The sequence below is a fragment of the Dreissena polymorpha genome, chromosome 2, assembly GCF_020536995.1.
Source record: "Dreissena polymorpha isolate Duluth1 chromosome 2, UMN_Dpol_1.0, whole genome shotgun sequence".
In the NCBI taxonomy this organism is placed as follows: domain Eukaryota; kingdom Metazoa; phylum Mollusca; class Bivalvia; order Myida; family Dreissenidae; genus Dreissena; species Dreissena polymorpha.
The window spans coordinates 120473685-120493988 of NC_068356.1; the positions used below are offsets into that span (position 1 = coordinate 120473685).

Genomic DNA, 20304 nt, shown 5'->3' on the forward strand with positions numbered 1-20304 from the left:
TACCCGCGAATCTGAAGTAGGATCCGATATCATCGGATATTTCGGGTACCCGTTGCAGCCCTAGTAAACATGTGTAATTACCCCCCCCCCCCCCCCCCCCCCCCGCAAAAAAAACATACGGTATATAAAGTGTCATAATGTTTGGACTACATGAAGTATGATCGGACTCCTTAATTTCAGAAAAAGGGAGTCCAAAGAACTCCTTACTCAGAATAGTTAGTTTCGGGCAATGCAGTAAAGAAGTTGTAGAAATAAAATATACAGAAATTTGAAATGATTTGATATTCAATTATCACAACTTTGAGTGTTATAAATGTGACTTTTGCTGTGAAAGAGGATTGGATTCATACTTGAAATGTAATCATTACACCTATGATACAACAACAATGTTTTCCCTTCTTTATAAAGTACCTGAAAACGGCACTTTCCCAATAGGGTAAACCTAAAAAAAATCCAAATTGCTGTCCAAAAAAAATCCTGATTGAAGGTTTCCTAAAAAAATGTTTTTTCCCTTTTTTTTCCCCAATTGCGCTGGTACTGGTACTTTTCCCAGTTGGGTGAAAAAAATCGCAGAGTGAAGTTCCCAATAATACCCAGATCAGGGCATTTATTCCTTATTTAGCAATGACCTTTAAAGACCCCTTCCCCCTAGAGAAAGACCCCTTCCCAAAAGAGAATTTCTTAAAAAAATGATGCAATTTTCCCCAAACAAAAAGCTGACTATGGGAGGTTTGTTTCTCCCTTTTCAGTTTTGTCGACATTTTTTCGCCAAAATGTAGGGCCAGGCCCTTTCCCCAAATCAAGAACAAAAGCCCTGCATATACTCTTTAACAAAATAGTCATTGTTTTTAACCAATACTGATAGTAAGAGTGAAATTGTTCATTTAGACAGGCATATTCCTTTTTAACAAGTTAGGACCATATATGTGTTTGATAAGCATATTTTAACTAGCGAAAATGTAGAGCCCTTACACTGGTCAACTTGACTTAAAGAGAGATGTTGAAAATGGACGGACTACAAGAGAGTTCAGTTCTGATCCTAAAAGCATCCATCCAATTACTACATGTATGTACCTGAGGACGTCATCTAACTTGTTCCTGTAGACACCTTCCAGCTTCTCTGCCGGAAAGCCCATGGCTATTATATTTGGGTAGATATCTTAATCATATTAAGGATTCAAGATTTCAATATTTTGACGCATTTACATCTGTGTTTATGATCAAATTAAACAATATTATTAATAATTTACAATGGCAAATTTTCCAACTTGTGATCACTCATTGACAATCATATGTACACATTTCAATAAATATAACATAAAATGATAAGGTACGAGCACGTGCAATGGATAAAACTCTGCAACTGAGTCTTCTACAAGCAAATTTCACATTCATAAAAAGAAAGCTGCTGACACTGACATACTTGCTGGATACAGGTAAAACTGAAATTAATCATTTGATGCATCAAAGTTAAAACTGGATTCTAAATGACCTCATCTAATTTTTGATACCAAACCAACCAATTTGACAAAGTTCAACGTTGATTGTTCATAAAACTAAAGTAAAATAGTGTTACATATTTCTTGATTCAGCAATTGGTTATCACTTCTGATTGTAATCATTTCACAAGCTCAAACACAAGTTTAACCTTTGGCCTCGAGTGTGATCTCGACCTAAATCCACAAGGACATTTTTTGCAAATTGGTGTAAATATTGCATTATAAATCGACGGACTTACAATCTGAACAAGACATAGTATGACTCAATTTTTAATTTGACCTTAAGTCTGACCTTAAAAAAACCTTTGAGGTAGGGAGACATTTGATAACATGTTTAACATTGGACGTTTATATAAAATAGCATGATGAATAGTGAATTTACATTCAGTAACATATGTGTTGTGGCCAAATTTAACCTTTGAACTTTGTTGCAATTTCTGTCAGTCATTTTATTTCTGTCATTAATCAGACATTAATTAATAGACCTGTCTACTGACCACACAGGCATAGACAACAGCGTTTTATGCACCTTTTGGAAAAAGATGTAAGGGCCCTTTAGAGGAAGACTTGTATGACAAAATGGGCATAACCTTTCTATAGATAAGCATGATTAAATGATATAACCAAACTAAGCTACAAATGCTTAATTTTATTACGAGCTAACTTGGTTTAATAAAAAATATAATATTCTTAAGTTGTCCAACTTAATACATTGTCGGCTCTGGTACTACTTACATGTATCCCGGGTGCACTTAAGTATACTTACGCTAATTTGGTCATTGTCGACCTGAAATGGCCCACAAGTCATCCAGGGTTGACTAGAAGCCGATTCATGTCACCCTGGGGTGATTTCAAGCTGAAGCTAGTCACCCGTGTATTTTTTTATCAAACGGCACCGCATCGCATTTCGAGAAATAGGCTTCTAGTCACCCTCGGGTGACTTGTGGGCCATTTCTGGTCGACAATAACCCAAATGCTTATGGGAGTTACATGAAGCCGATTCTTGTCACCCGGGGTGACTACAATCGGCTTCATATCAATCGGGGGTGCCTAGCGTCGGCTTGAAGTCACCCCTGGGTGACAAGAATCGGCTTCTAGTCACCCCTGGGTGACTTGTGGGCCATTTCAGGTCGACAATGGCCCATTGAGCTATACTTACATGTACCCCGGTACGGTAAATATACTCAAACGTACCCGGGAATTTTAACTCTAAATCGGTCGTTGTCGGCTTTTTTTTCCATTAATAATGTTCATATTTATGTAAATTTTCTGTTAAATGGCCTCTAAATTATTGAAACTCAAACTCAAAAAGCATATTTATGCAGTTCTTTTGTAAATAGAAGTTTGTTTCGTAATAACGGTAATCGGTAGCGCGTTTTACGGCATCGGTTTTTGGGCGGGAATAAAACTTGGGTACTGTCTAATATTGGCCGGGTACGTTTAAGTATATTTACCGTTCTCGGGGTACAAGTAAGTATACTTATATGTACCTGAGGTACATATTAATAGTGCCCCAGCCAACAATGACCAATCGAGCCTTAGTGCATGTAACTTACACGTCTTTCAGGGTTTACGTGACAGACAAGACTTCTTCAGGATTAGTCGTAAAATATATAATACATCATTGAACGCTTTAGAAGCAACAATACTATAGCCAAGCAATATATGTCCCCTACCGGCTCCACCATTGTCAGATTTTTTTTGTCATAGCAACCAGAATGTTTGACGTAGGAACAAAATGAAATGACGTGCATAATGTCCATTTTGCCATCTATCCATGTTTTAAGTTTCATGAAAAAATATGAAAAACTTTTAAAGTTATCGCAGGATCCAGAAAGGTGTGACAGACTCACAGAGCGCAAACCATAAGTCCCAGAGCGCAAACCATAAATCCCCTCCGGTGAAACCGGTAGGGGACAAAAAGAAGTTGTATATATGAACCACATGGAACATACAAATGGTGGAATCAACACTAATAGGAAAGGATACAAGTCAGGTCTAAATCAAATCCATCTTCCTGAAATCGTCGTTTATTACCACTCACCAGTCCTTTAAGCACAGAACTCATTGTATTTCCTTTTATTATCCTATAGAGCTATCAACTTGGATGTTGAAGATAAAACAAACGTAATTACTAATATCACCTATCATGTTAATCTTAAGATCACTTCAGCATTTTATATTAAAATAAAGACACAGTTTTGATTTGCACCACAAGATACTTTAATTTTAATTTGAAAATATCTTTGTATTCAATTTGAATTTGTTGCTACAATAACACCGTATTTGAAATCAAAATTAAATTACTTTAAAACTGCGAGGAACGGTTTTGACTTAAAATGTATCTAAAGTCTCACTAGTACACTTTTTTCTTCACTCACAGTAGACCCCTAATAGAATATATGCAGTTCACGTTATTTCGTTCATCATAAAAACAAATCAGTTTAATTACAAGTGAATGTATGGCAAATGGAATGGCTAACATAGTGATGCACCAAAATCTGCTGTTCTAATCCAATGTCATATCTTAACTTCACAAAACACATTATTTTGCGCTCATTCCTGTAAATCTTCCTGGTGTAGAAACACACAAGTGTGCGATTAAAATGCCTGGTTCCCGTTCTTTGTGACACTGCGTAAAAAATATTTCACCAGCAAGCCGCAAACCACATTAAAAATAGTTCATGGTACACTTACGCACAATAACTAATAAACATATTATTTTATAGGAACATTTCTTGAAACAACTTAACAGTCAACAACTATCATACATGGCAGTATTGAAAGTTTTTTAAGCAGCGTTTATTTAAGGTCGATTATGTAGGTCAATGTATATAGTGCATTTCCTGTCGTTGCGGGAAGCAACTCTAGATAAATGAAGCATACACTTGTCTGGAGTTGTAGAACCTGACGTACGGTAGCTCTGGTTGACATAATGACCGACTGTAGCCTTTGTAGGCCCTCTGGTTAGCTCTGTGGAATAACCATAAAAGGCCGAAAGCTGAAGGAAGTTCCATATACACATTTAATAGCATTTTCCAAAAATACGAAAATCTGAGAACATGTTCCTTGAACAGTTTTCAGACATAAGACCCGTTACTAGGTACATTGGACTGGTGATGCCACTTGAAAGATGAAAATAAAAAAATAACATCGTCATTTTCCATGTTGAAAAGCAAGTCCTTGTTCTCTATATTGTTTGTTTATCATATCAGTTATCGCGTAGTTGCTGAATGTTCAAGCTTTCATATAAGTGTGAGATTAGAGGACGCTATTGTCACGGATTGTCATTACCGCAATAACAGTGCATTAGTTTCCCTTGGCATAGAAAGTGTCAACCAAAAGTGGAACTTCAATATGTTCGGTTGATCGTTATTGTTGTTTTTGTTTGTTTGTTTTTTTGTTAAAAACAACGATGTTGACTTTTGATGCGTATAAATAACACCATTAGAGCGTTAGCAAAGCATCTCAAAAAACTAAGAGTTGTGATTGCAAAATTAAACTCGATTATAACACGATTGTATAAATATTGTTTAATTAAAATGTTTTTTCCCAAAACGCTTTGCACATCTTCTGTGGTGGTGTTGTTGTTGTTGTTTTTTGCAATGTTAATGATAAGATCTAGAGTTTGCAACGGTGACTTTTTTGCTGACGAAGTTCGGCAAGTATCACGTTACAAAGACGAGTATTTAAACCCATAAAACCGTACAATTTTATCAGCGTTCACGCATTTATCAAGCGACGCAGTTATGTCTTAAACCTGAACATCATCATCAGGTTTGGATCTTTTTGCCATAAACAATCATGGCATCAAGCTTTTGTATTTATTCAACCATCAATGTACCATAATGTGCTCCTAAGTTTTGCTCGCTTTATCAGTTTGTTAAGGGACGCATACTAATTTGAACACACAATAATTATCCCACGAAATTAAAAGAGTAGCAGTTAACTAAAGCTATGTCGCAATTTTCAAAATGTTTGTAAATTTAACGCATACACACGCGTGTTTATTTTTTATTATATCCGACATAACAAGTTGACATTCTCGCTAATAAAAAATAATATTTTGACAGCGATTTTCATTTATTTTCATTTAGTATTCGTTAAAAAATATGTCGATAACGATGTATATGTAGTTGATGAATAAATGAATCAACGATATCATAGGTTGCATATTTAGCTGAAGGCTTTGCATATATGATGAAAACGGCCATGAATAAGGGTTTTGTATGATTTCCAGTTATACTGGCAAATTGTAAATAAACTTATATGGCTTTTCATATTCATTCTGTTGTTAAAAAAAGGTTACATAACAACGACAATGTACACGTATCCGTAATATGAATCTTGTTATTCGTTTAATTAATTAATGGATTATGATTTCAACATTTCCGTATAGGCAAATATAGTATGATACACATAAATAAAAGTATGTAACTTTTTAATTATACGTTTAAATAATTTATTCTTCTTTGTGAGAATAAAATAAACACATGGGTTTGTCGACATCACTTTTCTGATGAAAAAATCAATGCTACGACGGTCAGCTTGGTTGTGTTGATAACAGTTTATAGTATTTCGAATAATTTTCAGTTCACAATAACTTACATTTCGTCTAGACGTTACATTTCGTCTAGACATATAACACATTAACAAACCACGAAACCACATCTACCCCACAAACGCGCCAAATTGTCACGGATAAATGATTTTTATCGTTCTCTTGCACATAATATAGTCAAATGATCACATGTGAAATTTTAAATAAAAATCTTAACTCACTACTGAGATATTCTAGTTTTAAAAAGTGTTGCGTTAGAAAAGTGTCATGGATATTTAAGAGCATGGTAAATGTTCAGTATTACAGTTTCCTCACAAATATCATTACTACAACGAAATTTTGCGAATCTGAAACACTTTTTTTGGTCATTTTACCAAAACGTAAAAAGATCCCTTTAAACCCCATCTGAAAATACATGAGCACCACGTGTTTACTATTATTAAATTACGTGTATGCGCAGTTATTATTGTACGCACCACATGTTTCATTCTTTGACTTATATAATGTTCACGCAATAGGAAATACAATAAACATGTATTGTATGTTGATGTATTTCATATTTCATTGTCTTCCTAACTGGTGTATTGTCGATGTTTTCAGTGTCAATTTCAAACCTTTATTAGAGTTTCACGTTTCATGCGAGAATTAAATATTGACTTGACTTAATTACCCACATGGCTTATAAACCGACAAACACACCTTTGTTGGAACGTATCAAATTACATGTTCTGTGCATTATCGTTAATGTTTTACAGAAACAATGACCGGGCTGGAAGAATTTTCTACGCTATAGAGTTAACAGACTGTTTCGAACATATAGTCCAATAGTTAATGAATATTTGTTTGTAATGATTTGACGCTTAACTGTGTTTGATACGACCATAGTTAAAGGCTTATGTAACGCCATGCTAATTCAGTAAGTACATGTACATTGAACGATATATTTTCGACTAAATACGTATTTATGATGTATTTGGAATGTTTCTATTGTCTGTACGATAAACCTAAGTAAATGATTTCGTTTAAATTTAATTTTTATATTTTCAACATATTTTACATTTATTTTATATTTTCTGACGACGTCGAGCTTTATTTCAGTCATAATGCAGCATTTCAAAGACATTACTGAGAACTATCTGTTCTTTCGTTATGTAATTATTTACAAAAAAATCTACATAATAAACTATGTTTTTGTGTTCAGCATTAAAAAACACACTGGTCCCCTGTTAGAATTATATCCCATATAAATATTGACTCAATCAGCTAACTGAAGACAACTATAGGCATATTTATTGAACACTTGTTAATTGTTTGTTCTATTCAACGCGTCTTTGTATGGCCTTAACCGAGCACAAATTTACACTCACTTAAATTCTGCTTCGTAGGCGGCCAGGGAGAAGTTCATATTCCTATTCGGTCACGCGCACATGTAATACATACCCCGAGATTGTTCACGGTGTTAAAACGGTTCAATACGCTCTCCGTAAATTTAAACACAAAATGCACCCTCACCGTTACGGTGCATACTTCTCTGTTACAAATCAACACGGAACTCTACCGGTAGTTCAACTTTACGTTCATATAAATGTTTCAATCCCTACAATTCAAAAATATTTCATACGTTTAGTCACGGACTAGTTAGGCACGTGTAACCGTTCCGTATGTGAAACCGATTTCCTCTCTGTTAGCCGCTAATTCTTATAGCTAGTCCGTGTATATTATTTTTTAAGACACTGTCATACAGATTAAGAGTTTATCATGAAACAACATACACACGTTTTTATTAACAATCTTAACATGCAATAACCAAAACTCAAGAGGCAAAAATGTTAAGCAGCATATTGATGACCAGTAATTCTAGTTAAGATGATTATGACAATAAAATGGCGACGGCGATGATGGCAGGGATGATGATTATAATTTTGAGGATGATGCTATTGTTGATTATGCTGAGGATGATTATGGAAGTGGAAGCGACGATGTTAGATAAAAAAAAAGAAGAGATGAGGGGAGATAATTTTACACTGCCACCCATTTAAATATTATGATGGCAAACCCCAAACATCGAACGCTCAATGTTGTTAAATAATCAAGTCAGGTTGAAACCTAATTGCGTTCCTGGAATGATGCACTTTGGTGTTAAAAAACCATAGTGTGTAACTCACTTTGCTCATGAACACCAAAGCTGGGTTGACAACAAAGAACGCTGCAACATTGCTTACAACTAACTCATGATAAATGGATCGTTATGAAACCTTAATACTTGTACGCCTCCAATTCCTTATGGATCTGTCAACAGTTATCAGATCGCAAACGATATTTGTTTTTGATTTTGTATTGGTTGTTCGAAAGCCACAATAGTTCTTTACTTCTTTAATAGAACATAATTATGAAAATATTATTGTTTTACTAGCCCTGTTGATGAAAATGCGTTTTATACTACTAGTACTTGACGGAAAGGTTACATGTGCAACAGAGAGGTGACATGTACCACAAACTTCGAAGGAACGGTAAAGGTACGGGTATCGGTGTTATTTTCAGTTTAGTAATGTTGTACAATTAAAAACAGCCTTTACACAAGTTGAGACTTTTCTGGCAATAGAAAAATGGGAGAAAAAACTGAACAGAAAGTTACAGATACTATCACGCATATAGCTGAAAAATTCAAATGTAATAATGAGCGATCGAATACTGTGTGAACTGTATGCCTTTTATTTGTGGTCCTTATTGCGTTTGTACACAAAACAATCACATGGTTTTACAGATTTATGATGCTTGTGTTTTCACGGAACATTTTCAAAGAACTTACTCACTAACATTTCTTTTCATATCTTGTTTGTGTCCTCCGTTCATTAAAACATCCAGCTTAAACGGAGCTTGACGGGTACCGTAACAAAGAGGATGTACCGGTATTTTGGGTTATACTAGTAAATAGCGGAGAGACTATTCAACCGCTTTAACACCGTGTTTTCATTCGCACTAAATAAAAATGAAGAATTGTCTTCATAACGTTGGGGCTAACATTAGGTGTGTTAGATGTTCGTTAACATGAAATATGAAATAAGAACTTCATGGTTGGGTTGTTTTTGGACAGACTTTTATTAACTAAGAGAACCACGGATAATTTACTGGTAAGTAGGCTATAATTTGATTCGATTTGTGTTAGTAATTTCCAATCGATTTAATCATTACTTTTACTGGGTATGTTTGATATTGAAACAATAAAATGAAATGCACATTGAAATATGCTGAAAAATCATGTTATGAAATTAAGTAAGGTATTCGTTATTGACAGCAGTATAAGTGTAAATTTAGGATGTCATTAACATATTATGATAATTCATAGAAGTCCATGATATAGTAACTTTATTCAGCTTTATTCAGCAAGGCGCAAAGTTTGTTTGAACACGTTGACTACATTTACATAATGTTACACACACAAATTGTACATTGACATCAAAAAGCAAATACACATGAAATGATGTCATAACAGCAGTGACGAAAATGTTCGACAAATATTTTAAATAATAACATGATTAAACGGCACACGCGGAATATAAAATTCAATGGAAACAATGCAGATTTGATCTTTTCACTAGTAAAAATAATTAATTATTACAGGATGTTTATTCCAGTAAGTTTATGCAAATGCATTATTTGAGATTTCATGCTGTGAACTATAAATATAATTATTATCAGATAAAATGTTTACGGTACGTCAAAATGAACAAAAACGTTTCGCTTCCGTCTAGTACTAGTTATTTCTCTTAAGGTATTTAGACATAACTGCACACGAATTTTGTTCAGTTCATGAGACGACGCAAGACAATATTATTTGTTCAACTATTTGAGCATAGACATATACCTTATAACAAGATCCAATCAATACTGAAAATAAACGTTACAGGTGGATACAAGATGACGTGTTGCCAAAATAAGTATTGTCATTTGAAGTTTTATCGATAATAAAACAATTGACTTTAAACAAAAGGCAAAGGGCACAGCAGGCTTAAGTTTCAACTTTCTGTTCTCTTTTTGATGGACTTCAATATTGATTTACTACTATTTGAGCCGCGCACCGGTAAAACCGTCCTTCAACGGACCTTTTCACGTTTTGATAAATTGACAAAATTTAGAAAAGTTGTTTCAGATTCGCAAATTTTCGAATCAGTTATGATATTTGTGAGGAAATAGTAATACTGAACATTAACCATGCTCTAAAACAGCCATTATGTGCATCTTGTGACGATCTAAAAAAACTGAAATTTATAAAGCGTTGCAACGCGAAACGATTGAATAATTTGGAGAGCTCTGTCGTTGTCGTTATATTTTGTGAAACTACGAGGATTACTTATATAAAGTATAAATACATCCTTCAATGTATGAGCACGGATGACCGAGTGGTCTATGTGATAGACTTTTACTCCAGCGTGCCAGGGGTTAGCGGTTCGAGCCCTGTTGAGGGTTACTTTTTTCTTTCTTTTTATTGTATTCTTGATTTTTTTTACTGGAGTATTTTAGATCCCATTTTAACATTTATCAATATAAAGCATTTAATGACAAGTTTCAATACATGCCAAAAACTGTGAAAAGGCCCCTTTAGTGCATGTGCGTAAAGGCTTTAAAGAACATGCGTTTGACAGGCTCTGGAGAACCCGGGTTAAATGCAAGTGCGTGAAATATCGTCCCGGTCCGCAAAGGTTTATCCGGAAAGACACTGTCCTGTTTAGACTTGATTTCGGTTTAGATGAGATTTCCTTCAAACTAAAAATTCCATAAAATCATACAGTGTCATTAATTATTAGCTTGTGCCAGTGCATGGTCTAATCTGGGTCGATACTTAACGCACATTTATTATTTTTCATTTCGTAAGTTGTTCATGTCATAATATTTCAGTGTAGACATAGGTTTCAAAATCTTTATGGAACTTAAAGTTCATTAATAATTTCATTTTCCCACATAGCAGATAAATCATTAAAATATAAACATAACCCGAACGCAACAGTAGTGATTATACAATTGCGAACACCTTTAGAAAACACTGTCACCATATTTAATTAAAACATTCCAGATTTGGTTTTAAGTTTAATTTCTTTTTCATTTTTTGATATTGTATTTCACTACCGCAGTTATGTTTCATGTTTGGTCTGGATATAAATCAGTTAACACGAGTATATACGATCTTAATCCTTAATGGTCTATTATTTCATGTAGCATAGGCAATGTATCAGACTACAGTAACATGGGACTTCAGTCATTAAGAAATTCAAAACAACTTCATGAGGTTTGCTACTCTAAAATAGTTGAATAGAAAATTAGGCAAAATGACAAGTTTACATTTTCAATAGATTAAAGGGGAACGTTTTCATGCTATTTTAACCGGCGATATGAATCTCCTGAAAAAAGAAAAATGTTCACAATATCGGTGTGTTTATTGATAATTATCAGACGAAATCGGTCAAATATTGAAGCGTCTCTAAAGTTCTGCATCGATGGAAATTGAAAAAGATTAATTACCAAAATAGCGTCTACATAAGGTGATAATTTATAAAGGGTGTCTATAATGAAATAATAACCAGTATTTAAGGAAATATAATATCATTAAAAGACCGCTTCGAGACCGCTATGTTATTCTCCGGAAGAACATCTTAGAGCTGTCATAATTATTACCTCAAATTGCGATCTCTAAAGATAATACACACTGGCCGCACGACATAATTATCAGTTAAGTACAGTGTCTTTTTTAATCAGAGGATTTAAAACTTTACAACGGTACACTCATGAGTAACTTGCAAAAAACAAACAAACAACAATACCATGTGTAAGTAGAATTTTATGCACAAGTCTATTTGCGTCAAATTCCAAGGTTACAATTTAATCGGGGTGGTTCAAGCAGCAGAAAACGTGAGCAGTAAAGGAGAACTCGCTTTTTTATTTGGTATATCGCGTTATTATATATTGTCACACATTAACCTATAATTTCGCGTTGTTTTTTTATACCAATTGAAATGCCACTGGACCGAATTAAAGTAATTTTTAAGACATATCAGACCTTCGCGCATATTTGTATGTTGCCAAGCATAGCTCAATATCAAATCAAATCGCCAGAAACCGTGGCGAGATAACCGCTGCGTGGAGTTTGCCAATCTCCACGCAGAGTTTTCGTTTCTTGCTTTCACGAACGATCTCTGCCAGCACAAGAAGACCCTACCAAATTTTGTAAGATTTAATTTTGTGTTTTAGTATCATATTATGAAAAGTAGTTTGTCTCTATATTTTGAAAATAACGTATAAATTTAGGTCATAATAATACAATAAATTAACGAAACTAAAATAGAATAAAAATAACATCGGTAAAATTATTGTACAACGTACATGTAGCTAGTCTCTCATCACGTGGTTGGTTATGAAGGCAGGGATTTGATCCAGCTACGCTGTCTCCAGTCAAATCTCTGCGCGGAGGTTGGGAGTTTGCAAAAAAACGATGCAGATTTTAATGAATGGAAGTGGCGTAATTGGGGGCGCAAAACATCTTCCACACTTTCTTTTATTCCAGCACACCGCCCGTGCATCCGTGTCTTCGACAAATGCGTACTAGTACATCAGTCCCCTCGCGATTCTTTAATACTATTTTAAGTGTACCTCACGGTTTCTTCTATCATCGACTGTAGAGGAATCACACTCAATTGTATAAGCATAATGTTTTCTCGTAAGGATCTCAAAGATTATCTCCTGACTCTGTTACGAGTATTTGTAAATTTCTTTATCGTAGTTAACTGTTGAATATGGTATGATCTTCTTCATAATGGTAACACACGTTAAATAAATATATAATAAAGAATTGGTGTCGAATATTTTAAAGGGTATCGGTTCTTCTATGCAATTGAATTCAATGCATAAGATATTAACACAAATATGTTAACGAAGAAAAGTAAGGTGCAGGACATTGAAATTGAGTTATAATGTATGCACACGCACTTCGTTGCATGTGAAGCTTCTGTTTTTGACACCACTATTTGCAAAAACCTACGTACATGACTTATTCAACAACACATCAATGAAAGAAATATAGTACGAAAACGTTGTAGCATACTTTGATCCTAGTACGTTAGTTATGTAAAATCACCATGTCGCCACATTAAATAAGTAACACAATCCGGTCATTATGCGATACACTTATTGGCCAGTGTAGCGTTAACTTTGCACGACAAGCATGAAAACAAACCGGAAGTCATATATTTCTGACAAAAACACAATGACCCTTATCATTGGTCTTGAACCGATTATGAATGACCATGATCAAAGTTTTCTTTTTGTATATGAGCAGTCATGTACCTAACGCCAGAACAATGAATGTTTTAAGTCTAGATATGATATGCTTTCACAATTAATTCCACACCGGCGACAGTGATATGGGCCGTGCTTTGTGAAAAGGCGTAATGCATGAGCGCAAAGTGAAGTCCCAGATTAGCCTGTGTATTCAGCACAGGCTAATCAGGCACGACACTTTCAACTGTAATGATGTGTTTCTATTCTTAGTAAAAATCCAATTTAGGTGGAAATTCCACAGGCTAGTCTGGGACTACACTTTACGTACATGCATTAAACTTCCTTTTCACAGAGCGTGGCTTACATGCTATTGTGGCTCCTGTATGTTTTATACAAATGTAGCGTGCATGGCTGCTGCATGCACAATAAGTAGCATAGATGTAGAGTTCCCGTATGTTTTGTGATTGCTTACACTTTTGCGGATAAAATACATGGGCATCGCACATGTTTGGCGTTGGTATATTACTAGTTTACATTTTCCTGGTCTCTGTACGCTGTATTTTTTTTTATTTTACGACGTCTGTGTTCACTAAGTACGCGATTATAGTGCGATTCTTGTCTGGACCTACGCTGGCGAGTAAGAGCTTATGTGTATAAAGAGCGCTCTAATATTAGGATTTAAACTCAAAGCTTCGAATTTCAAGGCGACTCTGCTGCTTATCCGCAAGATTATCTCGGAAACCGTGCAGAGTTACGTTCAGTGTAAAGGTCGTGCAGCTTCAGTGTAAAGACGGTCGCCGCACGAACGTTCCACGGACTTCTTAAGATGGAAGACATGGCTCTGTGATTCATACAAGATATGTCTTGCTATTGTTTAGCTTATGATAAAAAGTTAAATGAATAACCCCTAGGGTTGAAAAAAAGATTTGTAGGGTTTCTTGTTATTTATAATCTAACAATGCATGTTGATATATTATAAATAGATTGTCATTGAATGCATACTAGGAATACTTAAAAATCGTTTTGCGCTTTTGTAACCATCGATTGTTCCTCACTCTAAGCTTCATGTTATATATCGACCATAAGATGCATAGAAGACCCAATAGATCATGCTTCTTCAAAAGGCTCTGTTCAGTTGAGATCAGTTGACATCACATTCGAGCACTTAACGAAACGCTGATAATTGAAAAAAAAATAATTGCTGTTATGAACTTCCTTTCGAACACTCAAGCTAATAAAAGACACTATTAAAACGAAATCAATATTTCTGTTTCCGTTGTAATTCAGAAGTCTGTTGGAAAAAAAACGCATGACGTATTTACAGTTAATCAGACATACTATTGAAGTTCACCTTAATATGAATCAAAATTCGTTCAATTTCTTCAATGAAGGTTTTTGCAACATATGTAACGAATTTTGTAATCAACTAATTTACGAAGATGGAAAAATGGATGACGCATGCTTTGCTGCATCCGGCTTTCACCAGGAATCTATGTTATGACCTCTACTGTGTTTAATATGTCAATGACCTACTCTTAATTTTAAAATCAGATTCGTATATGTGCAATACAATAAAGACTAGAAATCAATTTGACTAAACACTTACACATATCTGGGGTCAGATAAATGACACGGCAATAAATTCAAATAAACCACTTGCATCACAATAGGCTTACAACCAAGAAATGTGGAGTTAATTTATGTGTAGAAAAAAAATAGAGGACATAAATATAAATACATGCCATTTATCAAAATGGCTACCATGGCTTTCCTCTTTGAAAATACGTGTAAATATATCACATGCAGGGCTTTTTCCCTGTTTTTGTGAAGCGGCCTTGTTCCCCCATTTTGTGAAAAAATGAGTCCCGAACTATTTGAAATTGTGAAAAAAAAATGAGTCGCGAACTTTCTATAATTGTGAAAATTTGAGTCGCGAAATTCTTGAAATAGTGAAAAAATTTAGTCGCGAATTTTCCAAAATTGTTTAAAACGGCTATTGTCACAGAATGAAAAAAAGCCCTGACATGCAATCTTATGTGCAAATCTCTCCAAAAATGTACCCCTCTATATATTAACAACCTTATCTAATTGGTAACAAACACATACTACTATTTAAGATCGATAGAAAATAGCAATGTCATGATGAAAAGGACATTTTGTTACTCTGGTATGGAAATATGATATACAATTCCAGTCTGAATTAAACAATCTGTAAATTATCCTTATTATTATTATTATTATCCCCACGCTTTTTGAAAAAAAGGTAGGGATATTGTGGTTATCTCCGCCGTCCGTCCGTCTGTCTGTCCGTCCGTCCTGGCCACTATCTCCTCCTACACTAAAAGCACTAGAACCTTGAAACTTACACACATGGTAGCTATGAGCATATGTGCGACCCTGCACTATTTGGAATTTTGATCTGACCCCTGGGTCAAAAGTTATAGCGGTTGGGGTGGGGCCGCGTCAGAAATAATCACTCATTTTTTTAGGTTATTTTACATTTACTTCTTTATTTCTACACCGATTCACTTCAAATTGATACTGGACCTCTCTTATGACAAAACGGTCAATCTCAACCATGCATGGCCCCATTCCCAACCCTGGGGCGCCCCGCCCACATAGGCCACACCCACCAAAAATTTCCATTTACTATAATTTTTTCATTTCTACACGGATTCACTTCAAATTGATACTGAACTTTTGCTATGACATTAGGGTCAATCTCAACTATGCATGGCCCGAATCCCAACCCTGGGGCGCCCGCCCACATAGGCCACACCCACCAAAAAATTCCATTTACTATAATTTTTTTCATTTCTACATGGATTCACTTCAAATTGATACTGAACTTCTCTTATGACATTAGGGTCAATCTCAACTATGCATGGCCCCATAACCAACCCTGGGGCCCCGCCCACATAGACCACACCCACCCAAAATTGCCTTTACTATAATTTCTTCATTTCTACACCGATTCACTTCAAATTGATATTGAACTTCTCTTATGACAATACAGTCAATCTCAACTATGCATGGCCCCATTACCAACCCTGGGGCGCCCCGCCCACATAGACCACACCCACCCAAAATTGCCTTTTACTATAATTTCTTCATTTCTACACCGATTCACTTCAAATTGATACTGAACCTCTCTTATGACAATACGGTCAATCTCAACTATGCATGGCCCCATTACCAACCCTGGGGCCCCGCCCACATATGTCACACCCACCCAAAATTGCCTTTTACTATAATTTCTTCTTTTCTACACCGATTCACTTCAAATTGATACTGAACTTCTCTTATGACAATATGGTCAATCTCAACTATGCATGGCACAATTACCAACCCTGGGGCGCCCTGCCCACATATGTCACACCCACCCAAAATTGCCTTTTACTATAACTTCTTCATTTCTACACCAATTCACTTCTAATTGATGATGAACTTCTCTTATGACAATACGGTCAATCTCAGCTATGCATGGCCCCATTACCAACCCTGGGGCACACCAAGGTCAAACATTCGGCGTGGGGATACGCGTCGGCCTCTGCCGCGCCATTTCTAGTTATTATTATTATTATTATTATTATTATTATTATTATTATTATTATTATTATTATTATTATTATTACTATTATTGAGAGCATCGGTTCGGTTCTTTCTCGAGCCGAATTGTTAAATGTAAGGATTAGTTGTTTAATAAAGTACAGTTCTTGCTGTTATTCTATCATGTTTAAGGAAATTCTTGCGTTTAAAAATGTTCAACGTGTTGACAACGAAATCATGTTTCCGATAATTATATTTAAAATCATGAGGCATTTTGTAAAGACTTCACAGGTTCTATTACTTAATCATAAAATCAAGATGCATATGTTTTTGTTTTTTCAGGTATCAAAGTACTGAGATGACAAAGAAATTGTGCATAATCAGGAAAAAATCAAAGATTATGGTTTGGTATGTACTTTGTGACAAGTGGAAGTGTAGAACTTTATCATGCACACAAAAACAACTTTATTTCAAATTCGTGTAATAAATGTGTTAAATTCAACTTTATAAACTTGTGTTTTGAAACTATATACATTTTGCAATTTGAACTCGTTTCATACCTATTCTTCTGTTATGTCTTCAGTTTCTGTCTGGGTGTAGGCATTCTATTTATGACCATATCGCTGCGAGATTTCATCAACACCCATGGCAACCGCATCCGTATGACGACCGGTCGATTCGCAGGAAATCTCAAGTATGGCCGATCAGAAAGTCGACTCCCTATGCCAAGCGACGAGTTCTTGCAAACAATGCGAAATATTTCACGTAGCAAAATGGCTCCAATCAACCAAGCCCTGGCTAACTGGACGGGCCCCGTAACCCACGTAGGGTTCCTTAAAGTTCACAAAGCAGCCAGTACTACGGTGCAGTCCATATTCCTTCGGTTTGGTTGGAGTCGAACGCTGTTGTTTGTGTTGCCACCAGAATTCAATCGGTTTGGTTATCCTAATATAATCAGCTTGAACGAGTCCGTCACCCCCTTCAACACCATTCCGCCTTTACCAGGCACTCACTTTGACATATTGTGCCATCATGTCATGTTCGGACACCAGCAATGGGCCACCGTTTTGCCAAGAACATCAGTGTATATTGGTACCATACGTGAGCCATTCAGCCATTTCAAATCCGTTCTTAACTATTTCCAACCCAAGGCAATAATACGACTTGAAGCCATATCGGGCGACCCAGTTATGGAGTTCTTGAAGAACCCGTTAATGTATGATACTAGATACACACGTTTTTCTTTCCTAAACAATCGACAATCTCTAGAATATGGTGTCCCCCCGGAAATTATTGAAAAACGCAACTTTAACGCTTTCTTCGATTACATTATAAACGTTTTGGATAAGCAATTTGCTTTAGTCATACTGGCGTCAAAGATGGATGAAGGCTTAGTTCTAATGAAGCGGAAGCTCAACTGGGGTTTGAAGGAAATACTCTACTCAATGAAGAACGTTCGAAGCGGTCGTAAAGTGGATCGCTTTCCACCTTTAACTGAGGCACATGCATCTCTTCACAGACGTTTTGCGACATTCGATTATCTGTTATACGAATTTTTTGAATTTAAGTTTAATAAACTCGTGGAAATGGAAGGCGTTTCATTTAACGATGATGTGCGGTATTTCAAAGAGATTCGTTTAAAAGTGGAAAGATTTTGTCCCTTCGGTGCATTGACTCAAAATGCTCTAGTTGTAAAGGAAAGCACATTAAATAAAGAATTCGAAGTCACAAGAGACGACTGTGAGCTCATGCATCTCAATGAAATACCTTTTACTCAGATGATCAGGGAATTTCAAATGGGGTCTGCAACATGGCCGCAAAAACCGAGAAGATAACATTCCATATTGAATGCAGATTGAAAGTCCTTATATAATGTGATATAAAAATGACAATGGACCACTGGATACATGTTGAAAGTGATATTACAAGAACATATGTTTGTTAACAACTTGTGTAATGTGGACTTAATTAGTTTTACCTATTAGCATTTCTGTGTTTGTGTTTTTTTTAATAAAAACCTTTGTTGTTGTTTTTAAATGTTATTGTTTTTAAATCAATGTGGTATAAAACTTCTAATAAATTCCAAACATTGGCTATTCTTTAAATTTGTTTCTTGCATTGTATTTTTTCGTAATGTAACTCGTAACTGTGTTTGCATTGTTATTGGGCGAAAAAAGTTCTTTGTATAAGTGGTTGATTTTACTAGACTTGATCTCCACTGTTCTATGATATTTATGCCTGTATGGATATGAATGTTATCAGAAATACGGTTGTTATTGACAGTTCACATACGAGCCGCGACATGCGAAAACGAGTCTTATGCCATATGCGGGAAGCGTAGCTCCGGAACAGCCAGCGCATTAAGCGCAGCCTGGTCATTAGCTGTCATGTCCGCTCATACCACCACGAGGTCCAGCGTGATTCTATAGATGACAGAGTAGCTCAAGATCAGACTGGTCTGTAGTTAGCTCTTCCTCAATGATTTGACCTTTTATGAGAACATACGTATAGCTCAACGTTCATATCTCATGTAAAAATGTCTCACGTATGTCTATTATATCGAGTTCAATCAATCTAATACATTGTAACAACACGATACCATTACGGAGAACTCAGTCTTTATTGACAGCCATATCCGCGTTCAGTTCTTCTTACATTCTTTGAGCTTTTATGAGTATATACGAACAGCTTAAAGTTCTTCTAGGTAAAGGCGAACATCTTATATTTTATACATCATATTAATTATATAACCCGAATCAGGTTATGTTGTCGCGTTTCATTCATAAAATAAATCATACTTAAATCAATTTATTGTCCAATTGCACATAAACTTGCATTGGTCAAGGAATTCCTAAAAAATTGTTGAAACAAAATATTCAGAGCGAATGTTTTGAAAATTCGAGCCGACACATGCATCCTTTATAACAATATATTTACCGGGTAATAATATTAGACGATCCTGTTCAAATGAATTTTAAAAAAACATTATTAGCAAACACGTGGATTTAAGTTTACATTAAGGGGGAGCATAAAAGCTGCGTTCGTAAGTTTCTTTCAAATAATACATGAATACGGTTCCTGATTTGTTTCAAAATTGTCAAACGTTATTGTGCAACGAAGCACGAATAAACCGATTCAAAGATACATCACACGATGTTACTGGGAAACGCATTAAATTGAAACATGTTAATATTTCCGGTATTTAATATAAAAAAGGCTACACACATAATAGATCCAATTCCATGTAAAAGCGACTTTTTATGCAATTGTTAATAGTAATTCAGTCATATAATGGCAGCCAGTTAACGGACTTTTCTTTGAAAAGCTTTGTCGATCGTAGCAGTTTACCAATAAAACATACAGCAAGTGCCAACAACCATTATCGAATCAGACGTAGTTGTGAACGCATAAACCTTTAAAAACCCT

General features: G+C 35.4%; 2 protein-coding genes across 11 annotated transcripts in view; one reads left to right on the plus strand and one right to left on the minus strand.

Moving 5' to 3' along the window:
- The window catches only part of LOC127868759 (phosphatidylinositol 3,4,5-trisphosphate 3-phosphatase and dual-specificity protein phosphatase PTEN-like), a 123281-nt gene extending 119141 nt beyond the window's left edge, over positions 1 to 4140 (minus strand). The window contains exons 1-2 of one of the 9 annotated variants that reach the window (XM_052410804.1): positions 3489 to 4140; positions 1075 to 1159 (exon numbers count right to left, since the gene is read on the minus strand). In XM_052410804.1, coding sequence (XP_052266764.1) covers positions 1075 to 1159; positions 3489 to 3567 — 164 coding nt within the window. In that variant the 5' untranslated portion in view covers positions 3568 to 4140. The remainder of the gene's footprint in view (positions 1 to 1074; positions 1160 to 3488) is intronic. The other 8 variants (XM_052410802.1, XM_052410800.1, XM_052410799.1 and 5 more) reach the window with 8 other exon arrangements.
- The window catches only part of LOC127868761 (galactose-3-O-sulfotransferase 2-like), an 80884-nt gene extending 61988 nt beyond the window's left edge, over positions 1 to 18896 (plus strand). Inside the window, exons 1-3 of one of the 2 annotated variants that reach the window (XM_052410807.1) lie at positions 9052 to 9191; positions 17221 to 17286; positions 17462 to 18896. In XM_052410807.1, coding sequence (XP_052266767.1) covers positions 17237 to 17286; positions 17462 to 18713 — 1302 coding nt within the window. In that variant the 5' untranslated portion in view covers positions 9052 to 9191; positions 17221 to 17236 and the 3' untranslated portion in view covers positions 18714 to 18896. Of the gene's footprint in view, positions 1 to 9051; positions 9192 to 17220; positions 17287 to 17461 lie in introns of those variants that run through there. The other variant, XM_052410810.1, reaches the window with a different exon arrangement.
- Positions 18897 to 20304: the final 1408 nt, after the last annotated feature.